We start from the raw sequence: 27,143 nt of genomic DNA on the forward strand, positions 1-27,143 counted from the left end.
ACGATTATTTACAGATGTGGTGCAAGGGTACGTATACGTATAGATTAGCTGGTATGTAATGCGGTCGGCGATTCTCTCGATTTTTTTTTTTTCTTTTTTTTTGTTTTAAATAAAAAAAACAATTATTTTCAAATCGTGTATCACACATGCATGCATGTTTTATAAATGCGGCATGGCACGTGCAACGTAATATATTGTGCTTTTACGCTATCCAACGTCTATTACACATACACACATACATACAAAAGAATGTATATAGGTGCACGCGGCGAGACATTTTTTTATTTTTCTTCATTATTGTTGTTATGTTTTTAAGTATCAAGAAAGCTTCCCGGCGTCAGCTCGTCGTCGGCCAGCCTTAAGGGCCGAGGATTTTCAGAGTTGATTACGCTCCTCTATTTCTTCAAAGAGTAAGAAACGATGGAAGCCTCTGTTCTTCATCTCACGCGGTTTGGTCCCGTTGTATGGTCCCTAGTTTACTTATTAATTTACTTTTGCTAAACTCTGTTTCGTTTTTCTTCCCTCGGTTCTGCGGCGTAGTCGCGTTAATCTTCCCTCCGTGCAGTTATTCACCTAAAAGCAGAGAGGAAAAAAGAAATAACAAGGTTAGAAACAAAAAACCATACACCACTCGATTGGCAACTTGCCGCGTCTTAATCGCAAGCAAGATTTTCATTGTATAATTGTGTGGAGCTTTTTATTCAAGGATGCAAAAATAAAGAATCAGTATCGAACGAACTCATACCTCGCGTATGGCGGAGGCGGCGTTGGTGCAACTTCGGTTACCGAAAGTTCGCCGGATGACGATCTTCCGACTTCCGGCGAACCGGTGAATCCCGCATCACTCGACCTGACGAACTGTCCAGGATTCAGTTTAATCGCATCGTCGTAGCTCGGCGGCGCGTCGGCAACCGCCTCGTAATCCGGAGGCTTCTGCCTGGATCCACCCGCGGGTTCATCGATCGATATAACGTGAATTGGATCGTCGATCTGCAAAGGGGGGAGGAGAAAAAATAAAAACAATTAAATTATCGTTACCACACTTCAATTATCGTTACAACACGAAGATGCTACATTGAAAAACAGTCCCATGCAAACGACCAGTCAGGTGAAACTTCAACTCGCTCCTTTTAGGTTAGGTACAATTTTGAATAACGTTATCTTAATCATACCGCGGGTATATCGAGACGAGGAAAACTCCGTGCCTGGTCATCGAGTATTTTCCTTGTGACGCTGAGTCTACACGGACTTAAAAAACCGATAAAGAATAACCTTTATAATTAAATACGGCGCAAGATGGCGTCCAACTCCGACATGGTGGATAATCGTCTGCTGCCATGCAACCCGCGCGACATCTGATGACTCGGTATAGAACGCAAGGAATTGATCTGTAATCGCATCGTTTTACACGAGATTTAAGTTAGTAACGTTATCGTAACGAAACATTGGGGAAAAAAATCACTACTTTCTAATTTTTACATTGACTTTGACGGAACCAAGATTTCAAAATATGAGTACATTTTGTTTAATTAAGGTTTACCGAAATTTCAAACAATTCCAAAATCACCAAGTTTAACAACTTTTCCTCACCATGAATCGTTACGATAACGTTCCTAACTTCAAAGTGGTCGTTTTACGTGAAAAACAGTTGAATGTATACAGCGTCGGATATGCCTAACCACGACTTCCAAGTGAACAACCTGCGCGGCTGCACAAGCCTCATTTATATCTATATCCACCTACAACGTTATATTCATCGAGTCTGAGGACCGAGTTTACCGTATAACCAACTGCGTAGACACGAGTTTGACCCACGCGGATCGATCGCATAGTACATGTTTCAACGTTTCCGGTGTGTTTCGACCCTCGACGCGTGGTATTTTAAAGGTACTTTTTTTTTCACCTTCGTAAATCTCTGAATTAAGCGCCAATCAGAAATTGAAAGTGAAAGAGAAACGTTTCGATTATGTACGTAATTTTCAAATTGTTAAACCTGATTCGTGCAATTTTCTTCAAATCGAAAAAGATATTCACGCATTTCGTGTAATTTATACGCGATTTGAATTGGAATTTATTCGTTCAAGCGAACGGTTCAGACTCCATGTTATATACATCACATCGATTTTCTTCTCAAACAAACCTACATTATTACACCTGTATACACGTAAAATGTTCCGTGTGCTATATCGGTCCGACCTGCAAGCGTGTTCTAAAAATTCTTTCTCATGCTGCGCGATGATGACGAAAAGTAATATCGCAGAGAACTATTTAGCGCTCGTTTCTCTCTTTCTCTCTGTTTTCACACGGCTCCGAACGTCTTACTCACGTACGGTTTATAAGCATCCGACATACAACCTCTCGCGATAATTTATTCCAAAATTCCTTAGCTCGAAAATTTGTTATTCTCACCAAATGATAATTTCTGCCAATTCGTGAATTTACACAGCTGCGAAAACAGCACGATATCGAGTTGTTGCGGAAAGAAAGTCGTCGAGAAAAAAAGATTGTCGATTGTGCATATACATATATGTATATACTAGACAACCCCTAAAAAGTTGCGGAGATCGTAAGAACGATCCTGTTAAAAAATGAGCGTTTCACGATTCTTTGCGATTTCAGATCGCGCTCATTTAATTTTCTAACTATCCTGATCAGATTGAAGTTTATAACTTTATTGTATTGATGCATTTTTCGCAAAACTCGTTATTTGGGACTTTTATCATACGTAATCTGAACTTAATTAAGCAAACAGCATACATGCGGCATCGAATGACTCAGACTTTATAAATTCAACGCCTCAATTTATCCCCAAGCAGGAAAATGGTAATTTTTATATCGACATTGACGTTGCCAACTACAGCCTCGTGAAATTTGGTCGGCGTAACATGCTGGTAAACAAGGAAAATTTCATCCTAGGTATACCTGGGCAGTTATGGGATGATTCGAGTGCATCGTTGACACGTGCGGCCGAGTAGTTGGAGGGGCGTGAAGCCAGCAACACATTGCTGCGCATATAAGGAGAGCTCCGGCGACGATGCAGGCCACTCCGATATATCTGACCGGCTCCACGTAGTTCTCGGCTAGACCCAACCAGTTGATCAGAGCCCCGACGCACAGCAGGACCATCCCGTAGCGATAGGGACGCTGGGAGCGCCGGGATTCCTCCAGAGACATGGCTACGGACAAAAACAAACAAGCAAAATCACACGTCATTTTCAAAAGCTAAAACAAATATCGTACAATTTCTTCAAATTATATGTGTCGATTATCCCAATGGAAATACAAGATCATATATATATATAATATATTTGAGAATAAAATTGTGTTTACATAACGTGAGCCCGATTTACGAGGTTTTCCACGCGTATTTTCCGTACGCAAAGTGCTCGTTTCTATGACGGTAGAGCGAGTCTGCGATTGCGCATGCGCGTAGTACTGAAAAGTCCAGTTTTGAGTCATGGGAGTTGGAAAGTGGTCTTTTCCGCACTGCGCGCATGCGCTGTCGCGAAAAAATTTGACATTACGCCACCCTAACCTCAATTCAATTCGTGCTTGGTGAAGGAACTCGTGACATACTCTTGTTGTGTAAAGAATCGTGCGCAACAAGGAAGCATCGGTCTTTTACCCTATCGTATTTGCAATATTTGTCTTCGGCTCACCTACGACTCATATTGCAAGTTTACGCTCGGCCCGAAAAGATCGAGTTTCCCTCCTCATTACATAACATACTATTGTATCACACGTGTGTGAAAAGTGGAACTTTGCGTTGCATTTTAGCGGAACGAAAGTAGCCAATTTCATTGTCAGTATCGTGAATATAGGTTCGCGCATGCGCAGTTCTACAATTGCTTCACTCGTCCTTAGGGAGAAGAAATTGTTCGACCGTGTGCCGCAAAACTAACACCCTACGCAAGGCCCCAAAACTTTTCATCCACTTGTTACAAAAACTATATATCGTGTGTGATTCGGGCCCAAAAGTTTGCGATCGCATCTTTCGTCCCTTGTCAAACAATATACCAATTAATACACGTTCAACTCACAGATCCAAAATTCATTCGTCATAATAGTCATGATCAGCCGAATTCGCGATCATTGACAACGGTGTATTTTATCTGCGTACACAAAGTAGTTGTTTACCACATGACAGCGAGTTACGACAATGTGATAGATACGCAAGAGAATGTTAACGAAATCGCGAAGCGGCAGCAGATCAACGCGAGATCATCGGCTCGTGTTAACTGACTGAATGCGAGCTCTTACGAGTGATCCAAATTCATTTCGTAGTTGACGTTGCCGGTAAGGTTGTGATAATACCGACAGCAGCGGATCGTTTCGAGTCTGCGAGACCCCGATCATAAATTTATCCAAATGATATATGCGTGTGTGTATATACATATAATATACATAAACGAAGGTCTATTAAAAACACCTACGATTACATACCTACGTTAATTAAGACAAGCACGAACAGTAAATTGAGGGGTAAGTTTTTAGCATCGGATAGTAACAGCGACATCGTAATTGTTACACAGTTGTGAAAAATTGAACTTGAATTGTGCGCAGCAAAATTTTGACACACGGAGAACGCGCTTTGTTGCTGTAAACCCGCAACTAGAGTAATAAGGAATATGATACCGACTCATAACCGGCGTCTGGATCGTTCAGGTTCATTGAACGAGTGCAAACGCCGCGCCGGGCAAACAAGTCTGCAACGCAGGATGCACACCTTTAATGTACACAGATGCATACATGCACGCATTATACATATACGATAATATATAATAACCCATCATCTATACCCGCCTGTAAGAGAGGCAATTTTATTTGCCTGGCGATAATCTTAGTCTTATTTTTTAGTAATTATTGATGTTATCGTACATCTTATATTATGTATAATAACGCGTACAGGTGTATAGGTGTGTATAATTATTGCCGAACGTATAAATTTATTATTATGATTCTTAAAATATCAGCACCTGCGCGATCGTTAATTTTACGATATTATAATACAAGGCAAATTTAAATTACTTAATAAACACAACTTTCGCGGCCGCAGAAAAAGAATATCGATTATTACCCAGATCTCTCTAATTTTAAGTAGAATCATACGTTACCTACTTTGTTTCCGTTCTAATTTATATAGTTAAACGTTTATTTCGAACGCAAGTTCGACAACATCTAACAATATATACACACGGCAAATACACGTGTCTAAGAATTTTTTCCACCGCATAACGCGATGGAATTTTCTTGTTATCTATCTATATAACATACGGTAATTTCACACCTGTAGATGTAAAATTAATCAGTTTATTATTGAATTGTTCATTTATAGCTACGCGATATAATTAGGTCGTTAATAACACGGTATTATATATACATATGATGCGTTCTATAGATATATTTAATCTAGATTATGAAGTATTATACACGTCCAGCCTTTGAGTAATCTTTTCACATGAATTTAGAACTTGTTTAAATTACGTATCATTCTTCAGGGAGGAAAAGAGTATACGATAGCTTGCGGATACGTAACTGAATATTTTTCACAGATCTTCTTCTATCTTTTCGTTTTACTTCAGAATCATTTCGTTTCAAATTAGTCAACTGTAATGATACCTCATCTTTTTATCCTATTCCATTATGTCCAGCGTTTCGTTCGTACGCTCATATTATAACGTTTAAATACGCTATTTAAACAGATATATTATGTATAACATAATATACCACGTATACGTGTGTGTATATATATTGTAATGAGAATCGGAGGCGGAGTTGAAATTCCAAATTTAGAAAAGTTCCGAAAGCGCCGAATTCCGAATATTTTGGTTGCGGAACTTGAAGTAAGGAAATCAAATTTGACGAAACATCAAAGTTTCGAATGATCCAAGATTTTCAATTCCGTGAATTTCCGGCCTAGTGAAATTTCACCCATTTTGATCTTTCTTTGTTTTGGATTTTCGATACTTGTCGTTCGTAATCCTAGTAATTCTGATTTTCCGTTTTTCTAATTTTTTACACCCACTCGTTGAGTAAACTGTACGCTGTGCGAGTATATTTTAAATATCGAAAATTTACACAATCGAAACTTTATTTTACCAAATTTTGCTCCATCGGAACTTTGCTTTTCGTAATCTTGCATATGGGAAGTTTTTTATCCGTCGCGTTTCCGACCGTTCGAAACTTTGTTGCTTCTTCGAGGTTTGACTTATTTACCTCAAGTTTCGTCGCAAGATAATTCGGCAAGATAATTTAGCCGCTTTAGGAACTTTTCAAGTTCGGAATTTCAACCCAGCCCCGAGAACGAGTATCTCGCGAATGAATGAGAACCCACCCAACTCTTCGCGTCACGATGTTTGGCCCACTTTCGTTCGTCGTCCACTTTCATTATCGAATCCGTCGCGCCATCGTTTCACAGGTATGTGGTATTGTACCATACATACATATAAATATATCGTAGTCTCTATACTTTGCCGCACACCTTTCTCGGCTGATTGTATTACAAGGAAAAGCCCACGGAAATATTTGACGTCGTAGGTATAAACCGTCGAGTATTTTTCAAAGAAAATTGAAATAAAAGAACCACAAGGAAGAAAAAATGGGATGTAACGGGAAACTGGTGTTTTTTCTGAAAATTAATTTTCTTTTCTCATACATTCCTTTTAAATCCTTGAAATAATTTATATAAAGCATAATATTCTAAAAGTTTTTACTGTAAATAGTTTCACCTTAAACATTCTTTAATTAAATGCTCGATTTTATTAGATGCCTACAACATATATATATATATATATATGTGTTGTTTATTTAATATTATTTAGATAAAAAATGGTTGTTTTGACACACGTGTAGTTATGGACTTTTTTTTATACTTGTGTCTAAACGACGTAATGAGCGTAGCTTGTATAAATAGGTAAATCAGTGAGAAAAAACAAATTAGATAAGCGTGTGTGGAATGAGGTGTGTATACCGGGAGAATCTCTTGAAACTTGCAAAGTTGCCTACTAATAATTTTTTGTTCCCTGTAACGTTTCGTTAACTCGAACGTTGCTGCCAACTTCAGTCTCGTGCCATATCCATTATCAATTTTCTACACGTTTTTATAATTTTTCTCGCATCAATATCGCTTCCCTTTACACTTAAAACTGATTCCGAACAGTTTCTGATCCTTGTAAGAGGTCGCTAACACGATTACGGGTATATAAAATTTCTATAATACCTATACACGATGATCGTATCGTCGCTTTTTTCTTTCTACATGTAATTAATATAAGATAATAAAGACGACTATAATCGCACTATCTATATTATACCACGTATATGTATATCGATTAACAACGGATAATTGTATTTATTGTGCACGATAATGGGATCAACTTACAAACTGACCTTTTTTTTTCTCTCTTTTTTTCTAATCTCTTTTGAATACGAATAATGAGATAATTTGGGACGAAATTCTAATTATTATTACTATTATTATTATAGGTATAGCGAGTAGAGCTTCCGAATGATTTTGACCGTACGCGAAAAATAACATAAATATATCTTTTCGAAACGGTGTCGTAAAAACATAAAAAAAAAAAAAAAAAAAACTACGGGAACATTCGTCACGTGCGGTGTTATATTTATAAAATGTGGTATACGTATAACCCGTCTGCGCATAAATTGCGAAGCGATTGTTTGCGATTGCACCGCGCTGCATTTTCACTGGATATTGTATAATACGCATACCTGTGGATCGGTCGTGATTTTTGCATGCATCGTACATGCATCGGCAGCAGCAGCAGCAGCAGCAGCAAAGATAAATGTATATTTATACGGTACGTGACACAATACGTGTGTTTTAACGCGAAACGTGCGTTGCATGTGCCTCAGGTATGATATCTGAAAGTCACGGGAGACTTGCAACTCTTCCGTTCTATGCAATATATCACAAAGTGCAGTTTTATCGCAACGGTTCTTTGTCTTCTTCTTGTTCTTCTTCTGCTCGTGTCTATTTTTTTCATTTTTATTTATTTATTTTATTTTTTCTTTCATTTTTATTATCGTTCTCTTTTTTGCATTTTATCTTCGTTGCTGAACATATGTCACGTTTTCACAATCGCGTTGCGCTTCATCGAGTATTATTTATCAGGCGATCAATTCTACATTCACACGTATACCTATCTAGAATTCCATGGGAATCCGACAAACGTCTGAATAGCCTCGTCGTTTTTGATACTGTTGAGAAAAAAAATTCTGCAATCCATTGTCCCAGTTCTGAAACGGTGCCTGGATTTTTTCTTTCCGATTTTTTATTCATCTGCTCGATTGTTTATAAATATTCAAAGTGATTTTGAAAAAGAAACTTCTCAGGTCATGTTTACTCGTAGGCGTACACTGAGAGAAATTTTTATTTCCGGTCACCGCTAAGTTCTCGACTATTTTCATTTTTGACGAAAATCGAAAAATATAGCTTGGATAATTAATATGCTAATATCTTGTTTCAATCACACCTGCATAATAATAATCCGGACATTTTAATGCGACCGAGTGTAACGAGTTTGAATTACTACAATTTTACGGGTAGAAAGAATAGATCGAAAAAAATAAACACCGTCGAGGTGGGAAAGAATCCGCGGGATTTAAAGAAGGAATAAAAAATTAAAATAAAAATAAAAAAAAAAAAAATGTACAACACACCGAGGAATCAAGTGCCGCCTTTTGTCAATTGAAACTAGTTCAGCCGAGTAATGACTCGTTCTTATTATCCTGCACATGTGAATAACTATACAATGTGTAACATAATAGATACATTTAATATCGGTATGAATAATTTCTTTGCACAATAAAGTATTACTGCAGCAGACGTCCGGTTTGTAACGATACATGCATATTACATCGCATTTAGACGTCGAGTCTCTTAACAGAAATGTGATTTTTTTTTCTCTTTTCCCTTCGCAATTATCGCACTCAGACACTTGAGCAGTGGATTAACAACGTTGGAAAGAAAAAAAAAAAAAAAAAAAACTGCACAAAAAGCACCGTTCGAAACGTTCCGAGTTATTATTATTAATCACGATACTGCTCGTATACCAAACGCATATATGTACAGTGTATAGGCATATTTATAAACCGCACTGTGTTTCAAGTAAACATTATTTTAGATAATCGATCGAGGATCGCATAAAGATCAAAACTGACGCGTAAAGGTGTATAATAATTATGTTTAGGGCGTGCGGAAATGTTAATTAATTATTCACGTAAAATGGTTTCGAGTTGGAGAAAGGCTATAACGGCCTTTTATTTATTTATTTTTTTCCCTCTTTCTTTTTTATTTTGCCATAATTTGAGGAGGAACTTTTTATTCATTAATTTTTAGTTTATTTATTTATTTATTTTGTTTTTTTTCATCGACGTCGAACTAACGACGAAGAGAAAAAGGGAAAGAGCGGCGAGTGAAGTTGAATTGACGGCTAATTATTCTCTATATTATACAAATACGTAATCATAGATAATAATGTCGTTCTTTGCGATCTTATTATTTTATAATGTAGTAAAAAATTTCAAATTAGACATACATATATGTATATTTGTTTTTTTTTTAAACTTTTTTCTTTATACGTACTCAGTCAAAAGTTAGCTTTTAGCTTTAAACAAAGCCTCGTAAACTCGGATCTTGGTAGCAAAATTGTAAAAGATGAGTCATGCGGTTTGAATTTTTCAAACACTCTAACCGACATATCTCGAAAACTATGCAAGTCGGAGATTTGCGGTTTTGGCTTAATTTTGTAGATATGTAGGGTGAATTAAAAAAAAATACATATATATATATGTATATATATATGTTATACGTTGCAGAGATTTTTAATCCTCGCGCATATCATAATGATGAAGCCTATGCACGTTGTGCACACCAATTGAGCTTAACATTTATTCAAGCATTATACTATGTATTATTACGAACATCGCCTTGAGCTCGAGGTCCTTTCTTATTGCCGCATGTATCCGTGGCTTCAATCATCATCATCGCGATGGCGAAAGTGAAAATAAACTTTGCTTACGATTAGCGCCAGTAACGCGCGCACACTTTGTATTGTATTTTTAAATAGGTATAATATTTACGTAATTATAATACATATAACCAAAGAGAGATAGAGATATAAATGTAATATAAATTGCAGAATTATATGATAAACATTTTAACTTTATATATATATATATATATATATATGGAAACACACACGCGCGTATATTAATATATGCGGAAAAAAGAAGGAAATTAAAATACCGTTTACCGCGATTCAGTTTTCCTCACAATGATAATTACGTCCTTGCGGTTTATTAATTACAACGCGCGTATCATCGCGTTTGCTGACCCATTTGTCTGCTGCACCGAAACGCGTGTAATAAAAATACGGAGAAAGAAAGTTGTAGTTTAAAAATAAAACAAGCTATTAGCGTTTTCTGTCGACGACGTCATTATTTCGCAAAATTGCACAATACTTATTACATTGAACCTGAGTAAAATAAAAAGGCAACGACAAATTACGAGATTGTAAATCAGGAATAATAATCGTTTGTTTGTTTAATTTTTATTTTTTCTTTCTCTTTTTTCGCCGATTCCCTTATTCAAACACGCGTTGTGTAAATTGTTAATCGGTAGCAACATTTGCAATGGAAATTATGTTCTAATCGGTAAGAAAAGTAATTAATTCTTCAGGCTAATCGATCGTGATTACCAAACAAATGTACTTCGAACTTTGCTTATCCAACTTGCATGCGCGCGTATTTTAAAAACTGATGTATAATTAACGGATTTGAGTTTTTTTTTTTTTTTCAACCCTCCAAGTCATAGTGGTAAATATTTTTGGCACCTATTTTATATCAATTTTTTTTTGTACATTTAGAGATTTACTGTTACTGATTATTGTTGGAAAAAAATTAATTGTGAAAAATCGTAACAATTGAATAAATAATTCATTTCCGAGAAAGTTACCCCTCTACACGTACACATGTTATACATAAATTACAAGTTTTTGGCCTCGCTGATTACGAATTTGAAATCGAATTTCAAAAATTCAACATGGCGGATCCAATATGGCCGACAATTACTTAAAACTCGATCGAATCCGAAGAAAAAACTCTGTCCAGGACTTTTTGGGGTCGCTGATAACGAATCTGATATCAGATTTTGAAAATTCAATATTGCGAGTCCAATCAGCGACCCCCGCAAAACCCCTACAGAGTTTTTTCACGATATTCAATGAAATTTCAAGTTTTCGTCCGTCATATCGGATCCACCATCTTGAATTTTCAAAATCTGATTTCATATTCGTAATCAACGATCCGAAAAATCACAAAACGTGTGACTCAAAGGGGTTACATTTCGACTGTAAATTGTCACCGATTACTAATCTTTTTTTTTATCCCTGCTGCAGTTTCATAATGTTCAATTATTTCGTGGAGAAAAAAAAAATAAAAAAAAAATCTCTCAAGATTCGTTACTGCAACTTCTTTGTTTGTTTTTTTTTTTTACTTTCATCTTTTCTTGTATTATACGCACAGTCACACGTATCAAAAGTTGATAAAACTTTGTTTTACAAGCGTTTTAAACGACCGTCGTTTAGGGTGCGCGTCAAATGTCAATCCTGTCGAAAGAGATTCGAAAAAAAAACGGAATCTGGAGTGTGTAATTACCAACGATTTCAGTTTGTTCGTAATTTATCTCTCTCATTGTACACACAATTTGCAAGCTTTAATTTATACACGCCAGGGACGATAATTATACGTTGAGGCTTGTCATAAAAATATCCAACATACGTGCGTATGTACGCACGTATGCAATAATAAACGACGGTCGCGCGATTAACGTTTCAGGTTTATCCGATCTCCGGCGAATCATGATCCGCGGATTACCAAGTCAGCTGTAAATTATATCTCACCTTCGCTAGATGCACGGAAAAATGCAACCGGCACAGCCTCCGTTCTGCTCGAGTCTTTAATATAGGTATGATAATTTACACACAAGGTACATACGCATATTATTATAATTCATGTACGACATTATACTGCATTGGAAATTGTTATTATTATAGCTTAGCAATTCTCACATGCCAGAATAAAAAATAGGATTTTCACATCTATACGGTATAAATAATATGCATAGCTATTAATCACCACCATACGTGAATCGTTATTAGCTCCGCTTTGTATTAATCATTTCGCACGCTTTCTCGGGGTAAATTGTTATATAATAAAGTTATTAAGCCGCAAAATTTTTTTTTTTTTTTTTTGTTGTATATATATTGTGGAAGAAAGAAAAGAGAAATTTATACCGTAATTTCAAGTGCTAAAATTTACTATACCGGGACAATCTCTCGAAACTTGAAAATCAAACGCGCGTGCGCGAGTTTTATCGGCTGGCCATCCCGAGTTTTCAGCTGTCAAACTATTTCTGCCGGCGATGCGGTTGATACGAATTTTCGAGGTTAGAATCTCAAATAATCGAGGCAGTGACTCGGAAAGGTTTGGGAAGCATTTTTTGTCGGGTCGGTAAGTCGATTCTTCAAAGAACGGTCGGAATTTAATGCTTAAGCTCTTTGAAAATTCAAACGTAGACATTTTTCGTAGGTTGGCCGGCCTGCGTCGCAGACAAGAATATCGCTGCTGGAAAATTTCGCCGACCAATGAGATTTAATTATTCAGCGCATGCGCGGTTGATTTTCAACTTTCAAGAGATCGTCCCGGTGTGTTACATATTATACGATCAGAGTTTTTAGGTACATATGCAGATACCTTCATTTGCGTACGCAATGTAATATCAAAACGAATGTTTGCTTTGCTATAGCCTGTAACTACAATGTAACATACACATTGTATGCACGTAATTATCATAAACGGCATCATCGCGGCATAATATATCTTTTGACAAGCGTGATGCCGAAATTGTAAAGATAACTTCGTCCCCCTTTTCAATTCACGTCGCAATTTCCTAAAACCTCGGAATTACGACGAGTCGTGAGGTTGTATTATACATATATCTACGTATATATGCGCAAAATTACGTCATCCGAGTTTAAATTATAACGGTATCGTATTAACAAAAGCTTAAAAGTTGAACGTCGATTCAGACGTAATACCGTACTTTGCCGACTTCGTCGTTGTTCGTATTGCACGAAAATTTTCTCTGCAAAAATCGGTGATAAAAAAAAAAAAAAATCAAAGAAACGAAAAAAAAAAAAAATCGAGACACCGAAAGAGAAAAGAAGGGGGAAAAAAATAATAGAATATTTAAAACTCACTAATTACCCGCACACTCTCTCTGTCTACTGTCAAGTGTTTATATTGCCACCCAGACAGATAATGAACTTGGCCTTTCGTTAAAGATCGCATTCGTGGCACGGTTTAATGTTATAATTATTATTATTACTATAATAATTATCATTATTATACGGCACCAATTTACCTAGTTAAAGGTAACATTCCTACGCGTATGCAAACACCGCCAAAGACTCGAATCGTCTCTTATCGTAGGTAGATTTTACCTTTTTCGTGTTATACGTGCACATCACCTGACACACAAGCCTTAATTATTACACTTCTCGTAGTTAATTATTAACAACCATTTTGTACGCAACAATATCGTGCGGTCATATTTATGCGTGGGTAATTGTCTATATATATATATATATATATATACATATATATACATATATACATATAATCCGAGAATGAGTATATTGTAATTCTACATATGTAGTTTACACAAATTATACACATATATGTATACGTATAATAATTGATACGTGAAAACGAGCATAGCGTGTGATATCGTCGCTAAAAATACCTGCGCACGATTTCTTTCCCTCTAATTATTTATTTCTTCTTTTTTTTTCGTTTTTCTTTTTCTATCTTCGATCAACGTATCCTGCACATAGGTAAGTATATTACATTTAAATCCTTCTCGGTTATGTTATTACATTTGTTACGTATTATTTACGTGTACTTACACCTATGCAAATACAGCACCGTTTCACGGTCAAGACTAATCGTTCGTTTTTTATATATTTTTTTTTTTTTTTTTCGCAACCGTGATGCTAATAACCGGCGCCTTCAACATTTTACCGGTTAATAAATGCCATATATGTATATATCATCGTCTGCATTAATTTCGAATTTTTTAAATACATAACAATGATAATAATAACAATAATAATTGTTATCATCACGTTACGTTACACAATTTTCAACTGTTATTTTGATACAAACGTTTTTTTTTTTTTTTTTTTTTCCCATCAACGGCAATCTTCGCGACATTAATTGTGATCGTAAAAATTTATTGTATAATATACAGTGATAACGGAGTATAATCAGCTAGCATGTATATGTGTGTATATTCGCGGCAGCATAAAATTGAGGCCAAAGAATATATCTGAGCGGAGACAATCGCCATATATTTTTAGGTACCTGTGCAAACAACATCGCGATTCGCGATTCACGCCGGTGCTCTACATTTTTCATCCAGCCGGACAGATTCAAGTTTATTCCGAGTATTGAATATATCGTTACACGGTGACGTGAGCGTGTGTAATTCTCGCATGAATGCACGTTAGAACATATATTATGTACGTTTTACATGGTATTTATGCAAAGAGAATTAAAACACTAAGTTTTGCAGCTACGCAGAGTGGCTGATATTCAAAATTTGTATCGTATATAATTAAATATATATATATATATATATATGTATATATATGCTGAAGGTTGAAAAGTGTTTTTCAAAATTTACTTTCGAATTCATTGATATTTGATTAAACTCGGATAATGAAGAATTTACGATTATACGCGAGCGTGAATAACATATAAGGTTTGAGTTTCTGGTATGAAAACATTTGTTACAATGCAGTTTTATTATGGATTTCGATATATTTTATTCTTTCAATGTACCGTAAGATAATCGTTATTGCGTGCAAGTTTCGTATCGTCAATTCTTGGTCGTTTATTTATTTGTCCCTTTGTTCGTTTGTTTGTTTTTTATTTTTTATCAGCTCAACTTCCCCGTTAAATTGAGAGGGAGAGAAAAGAATTGACTGTTTCTTTTCGTCAAACGTTACGATACTGCTCCGCATCTGTATTATAATATTGTAGTGAAACTAATATTTCTTTTTCTGCAACTGACGGATCGTTGAAATTATAAACTATACGCGCACAATCATCCGCATAGGTATGGCTGGTGTAATTATCTGAAAAAAAAAAAAAAAAAAAAGAACTCGACTGGAGAGAAAAATTTCGAAAGGAGAAAAGAGACGAAAAAAAAAAAAAAAAATAAAATAAATAAATGAAACTTTACTAGTCCTTACTTTAATAACTATGTACTTTTATGTGTAATTTTGGTTCCTATCACTTTGTTAAGCAGTACAGACAATAAGTAATAATTTTTTTTGTATTTTCATAATGTTCATTTTCTATACTAGATGTACTTCTGGTTCTATGTACAGATGCTTCTGCATCTCTGTAGAATTTTTTTTGGTACCAGAAGTAAAAAAAAAAAAAAAAATAAATAAATAAATAAAAAAAGCTTACAAGGAAGAAGAAAGATAGATTTGAGGCAAACGGAAACTATGCAAAGTTGTTACGTACACACGCGTACGTTCGTAGAGACATATATCCCGTGTATACATACGGTATGTAACGACAATAATACATTATTGATCTGTAAAAGCGACTGACGTGCGGCCGCTTCTCCTGCAGCGCTAAATTGTGATTACGAGTTTCGATCGAGGCCTCGTCGACGTCGGGAGGAAGCAGAAGAAGAAGAAGAAGAAGAAGAAGAAGAAGAAAAAGAGGAAGAAGGCGAGTCATTTCAGCCAATAAAATCGAATAACGAACACCGTGCACATCGGTATGTACAATGGCATATATAAATACGTGCATACGAGTTACGTCATACGTATAACCCAATAAATATACTTTTTTACACCATACTATACCGCACACGTGTATCGTACATACGACACGCGTTCACGCGTGAATAAGTCGCGCCAATATCACTTTGTGTGGGAAGTTTATTCCATTTCAGCACGCCTGTCCGATTGATACAGGTAAAGCGACATTTTTCTCAACCGATTAGTCGACTTGACCTTAGAAATAACCGATAATAACAGTAACAATTAAAAATTATACGCTCGGTGTGTGTTATATCAAATTACCGCAACGCGTATCAAATCGCGCGTAAAATTAATCCAATTTAAATCATCTGATCAAATAAATTAATAATAATTTCGCAACATCGTTTTTCCTTTCCGTCGTTTTTTTTTTTACCCCTTCTCTCTCTCTCTTTCTCTTCTCACTTCATCTTTTTCTCCGTTTTCTCACAAATCTTAAGAATTTTTATACACACATATATATATATACATGTATATACACTGTACACAATACACGTACTTTTATTTAAATACGTATATTATAGGTACTTACCTGACGTAATATATGTATATATATATTCATAGTTATATAATGGTTTGTACACAATTTGAATGAAAAAAAAAAAAAAAGAAAAGAAAAAAGACACGTACCAAACCAAGAAGTGAGGCGGAAAAAAAGAAGAAGGAGAAGAGACAATAGGAATATAATCGTTTTTGGATGACTAAAACCGTACAGTTAGATGGCTGGGTATGTGTGTGTGTGTGTGTGTGTAAAATGAGAACCATGTATAATTAAATGCAGAGTGTTAGGAGGGATCGACTACGGTGAACGAAAAACAAGACCGCCAAAATTTTCAAGTTTAATAATCACACGCGTATACTAAATACACACACATATATATATATATATATATATATATATATATATATATCGAGTTGCAATTTAATTTTACGACTACACGCAGCTCTCTCTGCACGCCCGGGGTTCACGGCTGAACGTCAGCCTTTTCTGTAACCTGTGTGTCGGGAGTACCTTATATATATATATATATATATATTATATATCATATATATATCATACGAACAGATATAGTCAATATACCTATTAATAGACCTCTCAAGCATACGTGTACGAATTGCATACGTGTTCATTTTTCCTTACTCACGTCGCCGTACACCTGTATCGATGTCTTTCCTCTTTTCTATATATATATATATTTTTTTTTTTATTTTTAATTTTGCTTAATACGAACATACAGACAGACATATCACACGTCCGTGTATTAATTAACACGCAGGATCGATCTGGCAAAGAATATTACGTACAGAAATCGTAATAAATACGGAATACGTACACGCTATTATTCAAACGCAATTTTTTATTTACAATTTCTAAATATTTAACAACAATAATAATAATAGTAGTGTAAATTATGTAAGTAGGTAGGGATCACGTACAATCACGTATCTTCGATAACTAGTTGGATTTCAACGATATCACGTGAAAATGATCGTGCGGTCTTTTCCGATAAGCTGCGAAATTATGTGCGAATTTTCGAAAAAAAAAAAAAAAAATAAATAATAATTTCTCATTATTTCGCCATGACAAATAACGAGGGACGGGGGAATAAAGATGGAGAATCAAAGATAAAGAGCGAAAGAAATGAAAGGAATAATAATTCGAATGATAAGTTATTATACGTTTGTATGCAAAAATCATGCGAACTTTTCCTTGTTATTGTTATCATCGCATCGTGCGTATGCATTTGGCAAACATTGTGATTTCGTTCAGTTCGAAAGCGATTTTTGGGCAACGGTATCAATCTGTACGTGTAAATAACACAAGACACAGTATATCTTGTATTATGAATTGATTAATTAATCAATCATTAAACACACGAGAATTAGGTTAATCTCGTCCCGTTGTTATCATACATGTATATATATATATATATATATATTTATATTTGCGATTACTGAAAAGGAAACATGAAAAAAAAAAAAAAAAAAAAAAAGTCTCACGCGGAAGTTGAAAAAACAGAGATAAAGGTTCGAATATTTATGTGATCGATTAGGTACGAAATGTGGAATAAAAAATAGATGCCAAGGATAAAACGACGAGGATATCGAAGTTGGAGTGTGACTTTGTAGTAACGGGGAACATTAGGGAAGAACATCCTCGTCGCTCTACATTTTCCTTATTTTTACAATGTCTTTGCACGAACCGGTATCTCGGAATACGAGCCCGACAACGAGTCTCTTTTTTTCTTCCTTTATCACGGTTGCTTACCGAATTTCAAACAATTCCAATGTCGCGAAATAACGGTTTCTTTTCCACAGTCCGAATCGTTGCGATAACGTAAATTAACTTCAACGCGATGGAAAATGGGTAGAACCGGTTGAAGTTCGGTACGCTACTCGCCTGGGTTTTTTTTTTTTTTTTTTTTTTTTTTTTTTTAAAAGTAGGTAACGTGTAAAAAAAAAAACAAGAACAAGTAAGGAAGAAATTACGGAGGAAGAGCAAAAGATTGCGGTAAATTCGTAATGATCCTTAATTCTGGCCGTAAATAATAATAATAATAATAAATATAATTCACCGTGCCTGTCTTCGAGTCTTTTCTTGTCAAGCGTTGTGATCTCATTCGCACAGAGCCTCGCGAGACATTCACTATTTCACAATTTAAAATAGGAATAAGGTACGGTCGGGTATAATCTCTCTGTCCTTAAAGACTGCGCCGCGTAATGCTTAGCGAATTGGAAAATACGTGTGCGTGTGTGTATACATACACACACACACACACACACACATATATATATATATATATAATGTATAAGTATAATGCTAGGCCTATAAGCCGGATGCCCGTGAACTCGATATTTATATTCAAAATTCAACGGGGACTCGCTTGTTTACACATGTATACACAATTTCTTTCGCAATATATTTTCGAAAAACGATAGGAAAGGAAATGAAAAAAAAAATTAACACAAACACCGAGAAAGATTTCAATTTGTTACGGTAACTAGAAAAATTCGGTAAAACAGGTATCGTTGCAAAACTAAACTAAAACTAAACGGAAATAAAGATTTCTCTCGGTGAAGATAACCGGAATTGACGACATGAAGTTACCCCTTATTTCACGTTACGGATGCATTGGCTCGCTGAAATTTCCACCCACTTTCATCTTTCTTTGTTTCGGATTATCCGTATTTTTCGTTTGGAATTCTCGTCGTTCGCATTATCTCCACCGATTCGTTGATTACGAGTATATCTCTATATTCGGAACTTGACTTATCGCAACTAGAATTTTCCCCCAACACCGCATTTCGGAACTTTGATCCTTCGTATCTCTCCGACCATTCCGAAACTCTGTCGTTTCTTCAAACTTCCTCGACTTCTTTGCTTCGACTTTCCCGACTTTCGGAACATTTCAAATTCTTAACATCAACCCCGCCCCTTCCGACAAATCATTATCATCACACGTACGTAATAATCAAGGTAACAACCGATCAACAAAATTCCTTCGCGAATTTCAACGCGGTAAAACGAAAAAAAAAGCAAAAAAAATCATCGCTCTTACCGAATAAACCTTATAAATTGGTTGATATTAATTATGAAATAACGAATTTGAAACTGCACGCTTGATCGGTGTCGTAAAACTTTACGTATATCGCACGTGCGTGTGTGTGTGTGTGTTTTGTATAATAATAATAATAATAATGATAATAATAATAATAATAACAATAATAAAACAAGGTGTTCAATTTTCCTCCTCATCCGCCCGACAGCCAGGTAGCTTAATTTGGCTCCACTTGACTAATCAGCGTAACGAATTACTACGTAATTTGAGAAAGGAATGAGAAAACTACGGCTGTTCGAGAGATCGTCGTCGATAATTCCGAGCAGCGAAGCGTTCGTGCTAGGCGAATAAAAAGATACCTGCCGAGAGATTCATGGATTTTTACCTGGACTGAACGTTGCGCTCGGATCCGTCAGTTTGGCTGTATTTTAAACACTGCACGCTCCTCCGTTTCTCCTCCTCCTCCTCCTCCTCCTCCACCTCCTCCTCCACCACCCTCACTGCCCTTGATGAATAAACTTTCCAAAATTGTCTACTTCCCACTTCTGTCTCTCGAGAGCACTCGCCGAGCAAAACTACCAACAAAACTGTTATATCCAAGACCTCCGATGCTTGTATATTATTTATCACAGCGCACTCTTACGATTGTTGTTCAGGTATATACATCGATAAAGCAAAAGTTAATAAAAACTACAATTCCACACCGAACTTGAAGATCGAAAGTTAGAAATTTCTTGCCGAATTATCGTTTCTTATTTCTTACTCGTTATCAATATTATTATTATTGTTATTATTATTATTACACGACGAAAATTCGTTGGATCAATCTTCACGCGGAGGCAGTCGAGGCGCGATCTTCTTTCCAATAACGGTTTCCGCAATATTCTTTCCAACGCGATTAATCCGGTTGTATTTTTATTTTATTTTTTATTGTTATTTTTTATTTTTATTTTTATTTTTTTTTCATTCCTTACATCACGTTCCCCGTATCCTTCGCCACCGAGAGATATTCAACCAATTACGGCAAATGCCCGCATCGTGCCGTTTACGTTACGCATGTGACACGCGCTTCGAGTCCGGGGGGGTTGCGTCTCGAGAGATCTCTGTACGCGTGTATTTAAAATCGTTCGTTAAGACGACGACACAGCGGCTCCGATCCGTTTGGCGGACTCCGCGCGACTGAATCAGAAATCCGCTCGGGCGGCATTCAAACACCCAAGAATCGGTTCTTGGCCGTCTGCATGCGCGTATAGGTGTACATACACACACACACACACACACGCGCGCATTAAACTTACGCGGACCCGTGTATACAGATATATTTACACACAGCCTCGTCTCGTCTCGTTTCGTCCTCGCAATCTCCCGGCAACCCGTCGACTTTGTCGCCTCTGTTATTCCAGTCTTGTATTATACATGTACCTATTACCTGTATTATATATATATATATATATATATTTATACGTATTAAACAGCGTCAGGTAATTAGTAAGAATTTCAAATTATTCCCAATCGGTGAATAAAAAAAAATACACTCGCTGCACGCCGATGCATCGTTATGTACGTATAATTGTAATTTATTGCTAATTTATGATAATTCGCAACGCATGTACAAAATTCACCGTATTATATGTATACAATGTATGAAAGCATACACGTTACATTATACAAAAAGTTTAATAACCGTTAGGTATACCAGAAAAAGAAATAAGCGGAGCTGAAAAAAAAAATTGTGCAAATTGTATAATAATAAGAATAATAGTAATAATAATGGTAATAATGCTTTTCGGAAATGCCGAGTACCTACAAGCATTGTGTAACGCAAGTTCATGTCGTTATCTCGATTCGACCGATAATTGTGGAAAAGTCGTTGACTCAATGCCGGGAGGATTGTTATACGTAGAAACATACGTGCCTGTACTATAATTTGTTATTGAAAGATATAAATTCGAAATGACCAATTGTTCGAATTTGTATCTTTCAAGAATTGTATTCTCGTCATTAACGATATGCATGACCGCATATCAATTATTAGACGGTTTGTCCGTCTTGTTTCACTTCCTATCGGAAGCAAGAATCGAAAATGTAAACATTCTCCGTCTACATACATTCTTACATGTATACAGTGCTTGAAGAGAAGAATAGATTCGTAATTAGACATAATTTGTTATATCTGTGTGCTCGTAGAGTGGTGAGAGGAGGCGGAGCGATTTGTAAAATTAACGTTAAACAAATGTATCGCAATTGTTTGCTTGATTTGTCACGGCTCTTAACGATGAATCAGAGATTCTCTAAAATTGATTATTGTATTGTTTGTAGTGATGAATTTTCGGGGAAAGCTGATGTGTGAGCATTTGATTAAACGCTCAAGTAATTTTCGAACTTCCCTAATTCTTACAATTAATCTTGAGGTCTCGCGTCAACGTCGATGACGCAATCGGTGGAGAGGGACTAGCGTGATATGATAAATGATAATTGCATGGTTAAGTGAGAACGATTATGCGGAAACAGTCGCGAGTTCGATGAAGGGAAGCGTATGTATACTTTCCTCGTATATCGAGCCGGAATCGAAATCCGTAAAAGCATTTTGTCGTTTCGCGAATTGAGGAAATCTTCATTTCTTCGTTGTAACGGTTCGCGTAATTTTCGAATTATACTACGAAATGTGGCACAAGTATCTATGACTGTTCGGTGTATATATTCGTTATGGTTAACAATTTTTTATTTTTTTTTCTTTGATCAAACAAGGCCTTAACGTTAATTTATTTTTTCACCAATAGAATAAATTGTACGGTACGAGTGACCGAAATCAAAGAGACTTGTAGAAACAAACACATCCACTAGATTTTCTATTCTTCTGAGTATCGAATCCGTCAAATCTACGTCATCCTTGTTTTATTTGGGATCGACTAATTAGTTCATACGAAATTGAATGACGGGCATTTACACTTTTGTAACAATTTGTGTATGATTAAGACGAAACGGAAATTCCACGCATCCTTAACTAAACACTTGCTAAACATACAAGGAAAATACTCGAATCCATGCACTAAACGGTAAAATATAGCTATAAATTATTTTTTTATATTCTCTAATCCTCGAAACTCTGCGTACTTGGATAATAAACCAAATTACATATTCCTCAAACCCGCGGTACTTTATAAGATAAAGAATACAATTGTTTCTAGAATACAACAATATACCGTCTCCCCCTTGTCGTTATGCCTATAAAACAATAACTGGATTTATTCGACATTTGTTTGGAAATCGTTCCTGCAACTCGCCTTGTTATTTCTCATTCTTCGTCATTCGACATTGCCAATCATCGCCAATATATATGGGTACTACATATACTCGGCAAGGTCATGTTTGCCCATTACAATTTACAGAGAGGAGAACTACGTCCCTCCACACGACAAATTGTTCTAAACAGACCTTCCATTCCGTCATTGTAACGTACATGATATTTGTAAAAGAAAAGGATATTACGCATATCGTACACTATACAAGCAAACGTTAAATGTATTTAAATCCCCCCCGCCAAATTTTATCATAATATATTCCTTCCTAACCGCGTGTTTATTTCGGTCGTAATTAAAGCACCTGCCTAGAATTCTACCACCTGATGGAATTATGGTTCTACCCGAAACTTATATTTCTCTCTCTCTCTCTCACTCTCTCTCTTTATATATATATATATATATACAGTATTCGTACAATGGTCGCAATCTCGCTATAATATTCTTCAAGGTTAATATTTTCGCGGCGCGAATTGAACAGCCGCGCGACAATCGCGCAATAATTATCCTTCTCGCACGCAAACACGTGCGCAATATGCCGCATATATAATAATTGCACCCTGCGCCTACGTAAAAAACAATCCATGTGTGATACGCATGTAGGCAAAGACTGCGTAGGTGGGTGTATAGACATTACATATATAAATAATATACGTATAAGTATATATATATATGTATAATATATTTACGATCGGGTCTAAATTGCCGTTGTATACATTCGGTACATGTGTGTACGTACAATAGAATATAATGAAAGAAGAAACGTCGACGGAGCTTGATATCCTCCACGGAGAACAGGAGTTGTTAATGTGCTAAACCACCTCCGCAGTCGCGCGCGTTTCCGCATTCAAACCCGAGGCTCGCGACCTTCGATCGAGATCGGCAAAAGCGACTCTGAAGTAACGCTCGTTTATAAGTATAATATAAAAATACTTGCAACAATAAATTCGAATACAAACGTTGCGGGGGCATATAAATGATTAATCACGAGCTTAAAATATAGTGCAAAAAGATCGGAAAGAAAATGCGGATCGATTTTTTTTTCTTTTTTTTTTTTTTCAAGTCTCCTGCCTGCATTCGAGATCGGGTTTAACCGCTGTAATTCATTTATAATTATATGCCTACAGATCATTCGTGAAAGAGAACCGGTCGAATTTCGCATTTTGTAACAGCGTAAGGAAATTTGTATGTGTGTGTGTGTGTATCTTGTATACATGTACGCTTTTCGACGGTCAAGGTTTAAGTTTATATGTTAAAGGAAGGGGGGAACAAAGGAGCAACTTTGTAGGCCACAATCTCCGCATACGTATATGCGTACAAGCCTGCACACTGTGAAACACTAAAAACATCGATCAATGGATCCGTCGGTGCGGGAATAGTATATATGTAAGTAATAATTTATTAACCCTTAAGTGAGCCGGTGCATGACTAAAGCAGTCGCAGCTTTTTACGTCAAAAATTTCTGGCCTCCGCTACTAATTTTACCTACTGTAAGGCCGAAAGATAAATTGTCGGACAAAAATATACTAGTGTGAGTACGGCAGTTCGATAATGCCAGCGGTCATCGGTCGGTCGGCAAGTTTTATACATATATTTGCACGATAGGATAGTTTAGCGTTTAATCTGGTTCCTAATTCAGGCTAAGGTATTACTTTCTATATTTTCAATTTCTTTACAGACTTTCTTTTAACAACATAATAGGGATCATGTACCTATCTATCTATCTTATGTCTATCTATCGATCTATCTATCTATTTCATGTGTTTTATGCGCTGCACCAGACTTCGCACTGACAATGAGAGGAGTTTCTGGTTGTGCAGTTTATAGTATAACGTCCCTGACTGTTATTTCATGCTTTGCCACAGCAGAAAATGTGCATGTATAACTTGTTGTCACGATGTATGGTATGTTACAGTAATTGCCGTAAAAAAGAAAAAATAAGAAATTTTTCTCAGTTCCCTCGAAACGAAAACGGTCTTTTTTTTCTTTTTATTCATATTTTTCCTTTCTTCGCCTCCTCACGCCGCAGACATTTTTAACGAAACTATCAAATCATCGTATATTTTCCATACGACGACCCACTTGCGTTCTGTCACCTCGCGCTCGCTTATCGATCACGTGCCACCAATCCTACACATGTGGCTATACATATCTACCATTACATTATACTCGCTTGCAAAACGCCGTAAGTATTATACACGTAGTTTATATTTAACGAGAAAATTTCGTTTTAATTTTACCATTGCAATTGGATATTGTAGTGAGACGCTAAGTTGCTATACAATTTGTATAATTATGATACAGGTGTAATAAATATATCATCGTAGTAAAGGTGCGAATAAACGCGAGAATCGCTGCAACTGCATGGGAGCTCATCTATTTCTTGTCTTTGTAAAACAAAAAAAATGTAACTATTCAAATAATTCAAATATCCGAATGAAACAAAAATCTGCAGGCTCTCGAAATTAAAGTGCCCGCATCCTTCGGATGCGAATTTTTAGCCGTTTGTTCCCGTTTTCGCAATCAGACACCCACGTGTAATATCCATCCACCCGAGGCTATCGGTTTTAAAAGCTTTTGCGATATATTGTTTGCCGTTTAATAGCTTTACACTCGCCGCCGGAAACAAGAGGCAAGGAACCGGCAGCGAAAATGCAGCCTTGTCGTGTCATCGCGCTCCGTGGACAAAAGACGACCGCGGTTTGAAAAATGGATTTAAACGGCACGCGTTCGAATAGCTGTCGTTATTCAAATTGCCACTTCTTCCCTGCGTTATTTGCCGCCGCCTGAACGATTCACAAAGTAGTGAGGTGCCCGTTCGTCCTTCTAAACGTGAATATTCAAAATTGAGACATCGTAAACATATAACGCAATTTCCAACTATGTTTCAGACGAATTGATGTCCGCGGCGTGAGAATTTCCACAACATGGCGCCGGGATGATCTTGTCGTTGAATTTTTTTGAGTCGACCGCATTTGACGAAATCCGATGGCAAAAATTCAAATATGTATGGAACCGAGGACTTTGAACTCCGCAGAGAATTTATACATCGATAATTCCTCGAGCTTAATCCCTAATCTCGGTTATCCAAAATTGACTGATTGACTATCTCCAGTATCACTAGGTATTTTCACCGGTGACAACTTTCGGCTTACATCGATGATCGATCAATGAATGTGCTGTATTCAAGGAAAGGAAAGCGTGCGAACATTTCACATGATATATATGCAAAAAAGAAAAGTCTAAGAACAAAAGAAAGTGCATCGATAATGAAGCAATTAGATGTGAAATTAATAAATTAGTCACCCCGAGTATGCCTGAGCGATGCATCGGCGATTCCCGCGCCGTTCACGTGCATCATTCCTCCTCCTTTATAGCGTCGATTATACAAGAACTACGCGACGTCTCCTCAGTAATACTCGAAATATTTCCTAAAACTGTACAACAAGAAGCAAAGTGTTTTTCATTTATAAACCGGTCGTGACTCGATCAAACTCCGCGTTGCATATTACACAAGGCCAACGATTACTGAATACCCACACCGATCGTCTTCGAATAAAGCAGAGGAGCACGGACTGGGATGTAAGAGACAGATTGGTAAATGGGAGGGGGGGGGGGGGGGAGGGTATAAAGAGTTCGGTTTGGCACGCGATAACAGGTTGTAAACGGTCCCCGCGGTGGGCACAAGTGCGAAATCGTTCCGATGTCTTTGCTAATTAGGTCTTAGCACCCCGCTAACAACTCGGGCAGTTATACTTGGGGCGATAAAACTGCGACCTCTAGCCGCCTCGGCTTAGGCCACGTGGAACGCTATTTCACGTTTGCGCGTTTATTGTGAGCCGCACATTCTAGAGGTAAGAAATGCACCCGCGCACCTGTCCAGGGTTCATTAAAGGGTATGACTTGCCTTTGATGGGAAGACGCGAGTAGGTGTAATTGTAGCTATGTTCATCCTGTCGGCGGCCATGTTGGAAATCGAAAGCGCACGGCAATTCCGAGCGGAAAACATCGGTCGATTGATCGATGGCGCTGATTGACTCGCGTTGAAAACGCGTAGTGCGATGTTTTTGGAACGGGATTGGTCTTAGATAATTTTTACGCCATATTACGGGAAATGGAATAAATCGAGGTTATGCTTTTCGAATAACTCGAAACAAATGATTTTTAGGGTCAAATACAAACTTTTGTCAGTATATTCTGTAATTTGAAAAAAGAAAAAGCCGAGCAACAGCTAACGTTATTATTATTCGCACACTGATATACTAATCTTAGCCCAGTCAAAGTGTCACAAAAAAAAAAAATACCTGAAATTGCAAATTTTCGATACCATTATTTTCTTTTTCTGGTCATTTTAGTTT

General features: G+C 36.6%; 1 protein-coding gene across 3 annotated transcripts; it reads right to left on the bottom strand.

Annotated features, from left to right (window-relative positions):
- On the bottom strand, nt 1-26,556 carry LOC124220225 (uncharacterized). Of its 3 annotated transcripts, none has more exons than XM_046628801.2 (4): nt 26,092-26,556; nt 2,923-3,176; nt 746-990; nt 1-573 (listed from the first exon to the last, which is right to left on the bottom strand). In XM_046628801.2, exons 1-4 carry the CDS (start codon nt 26,144-26,146, stop codon nt 570-572), a joined length of 558 nt encoding a protein of 185 aa, XP_046484757.1. In that variant the 5' UTR covers nt 26,147-26,556; the 3' UTR covers nt 1-569. The 3 variants fall into 3 exon arrangements, with proteins under 3 accessions (XP_046484757.1, XP_046484760.1, XP_046484758.1); XM_046628804.2 differs by lacking the exon at nt 26,092-26,556 and adding an exon at nt 19,872-20,665; XM_046628802.2 differs by lacking the exon at nt 26,092-26,556 and adding an exon at nt 4,041-4,197.
- Between the last annotated feature and the right edge of the window lie 587 nt (nt 26,557-27,143).

Source organism: Neodiprion pinetum, chromosome 5 (genome assembly GCF_021155775.2).
Source record: "Neodiprion pinetum isolate iyNeoPine1 chromosome 5, iyNeoPine1.2, whole genome shotgun sequence".
In the NCBI taxonomy this organism is placed as follows: Eukaryota; Metazoa; Arthropoda; class Insecta; order Hymenoptera; family Diprionidae; genus Neodiprion; species Neodiprion pinetum.

What these genes read in the sequence shown, in the direction of transcription:
- LOC124220225 (XM_046628801.2), bottom strand. Translation starts at nt 26,146, where the DNA reads ATGATGCACGTGAACGGCGCGGGAATCGCCGATGCATCGCTCAGGCAT. An exon ending in ATCGCTCAGGCATACTCGGG is followed by an intron (nt 3,177 to 26,091) that starts GTGACTAATTTA and finishes TTTTGTCCGTAG; the next exon opens with CCATGTCTCTGGAGGAATCC. An exon ending in ATCATCCCATAACTGCCCAG is followed by an intron (nt 991 to 2,922) that starts GTATACCTAGGA and finishes CCCCCTTTGCAG; the next exon opens with ATCGACGATCCAATTCACGT.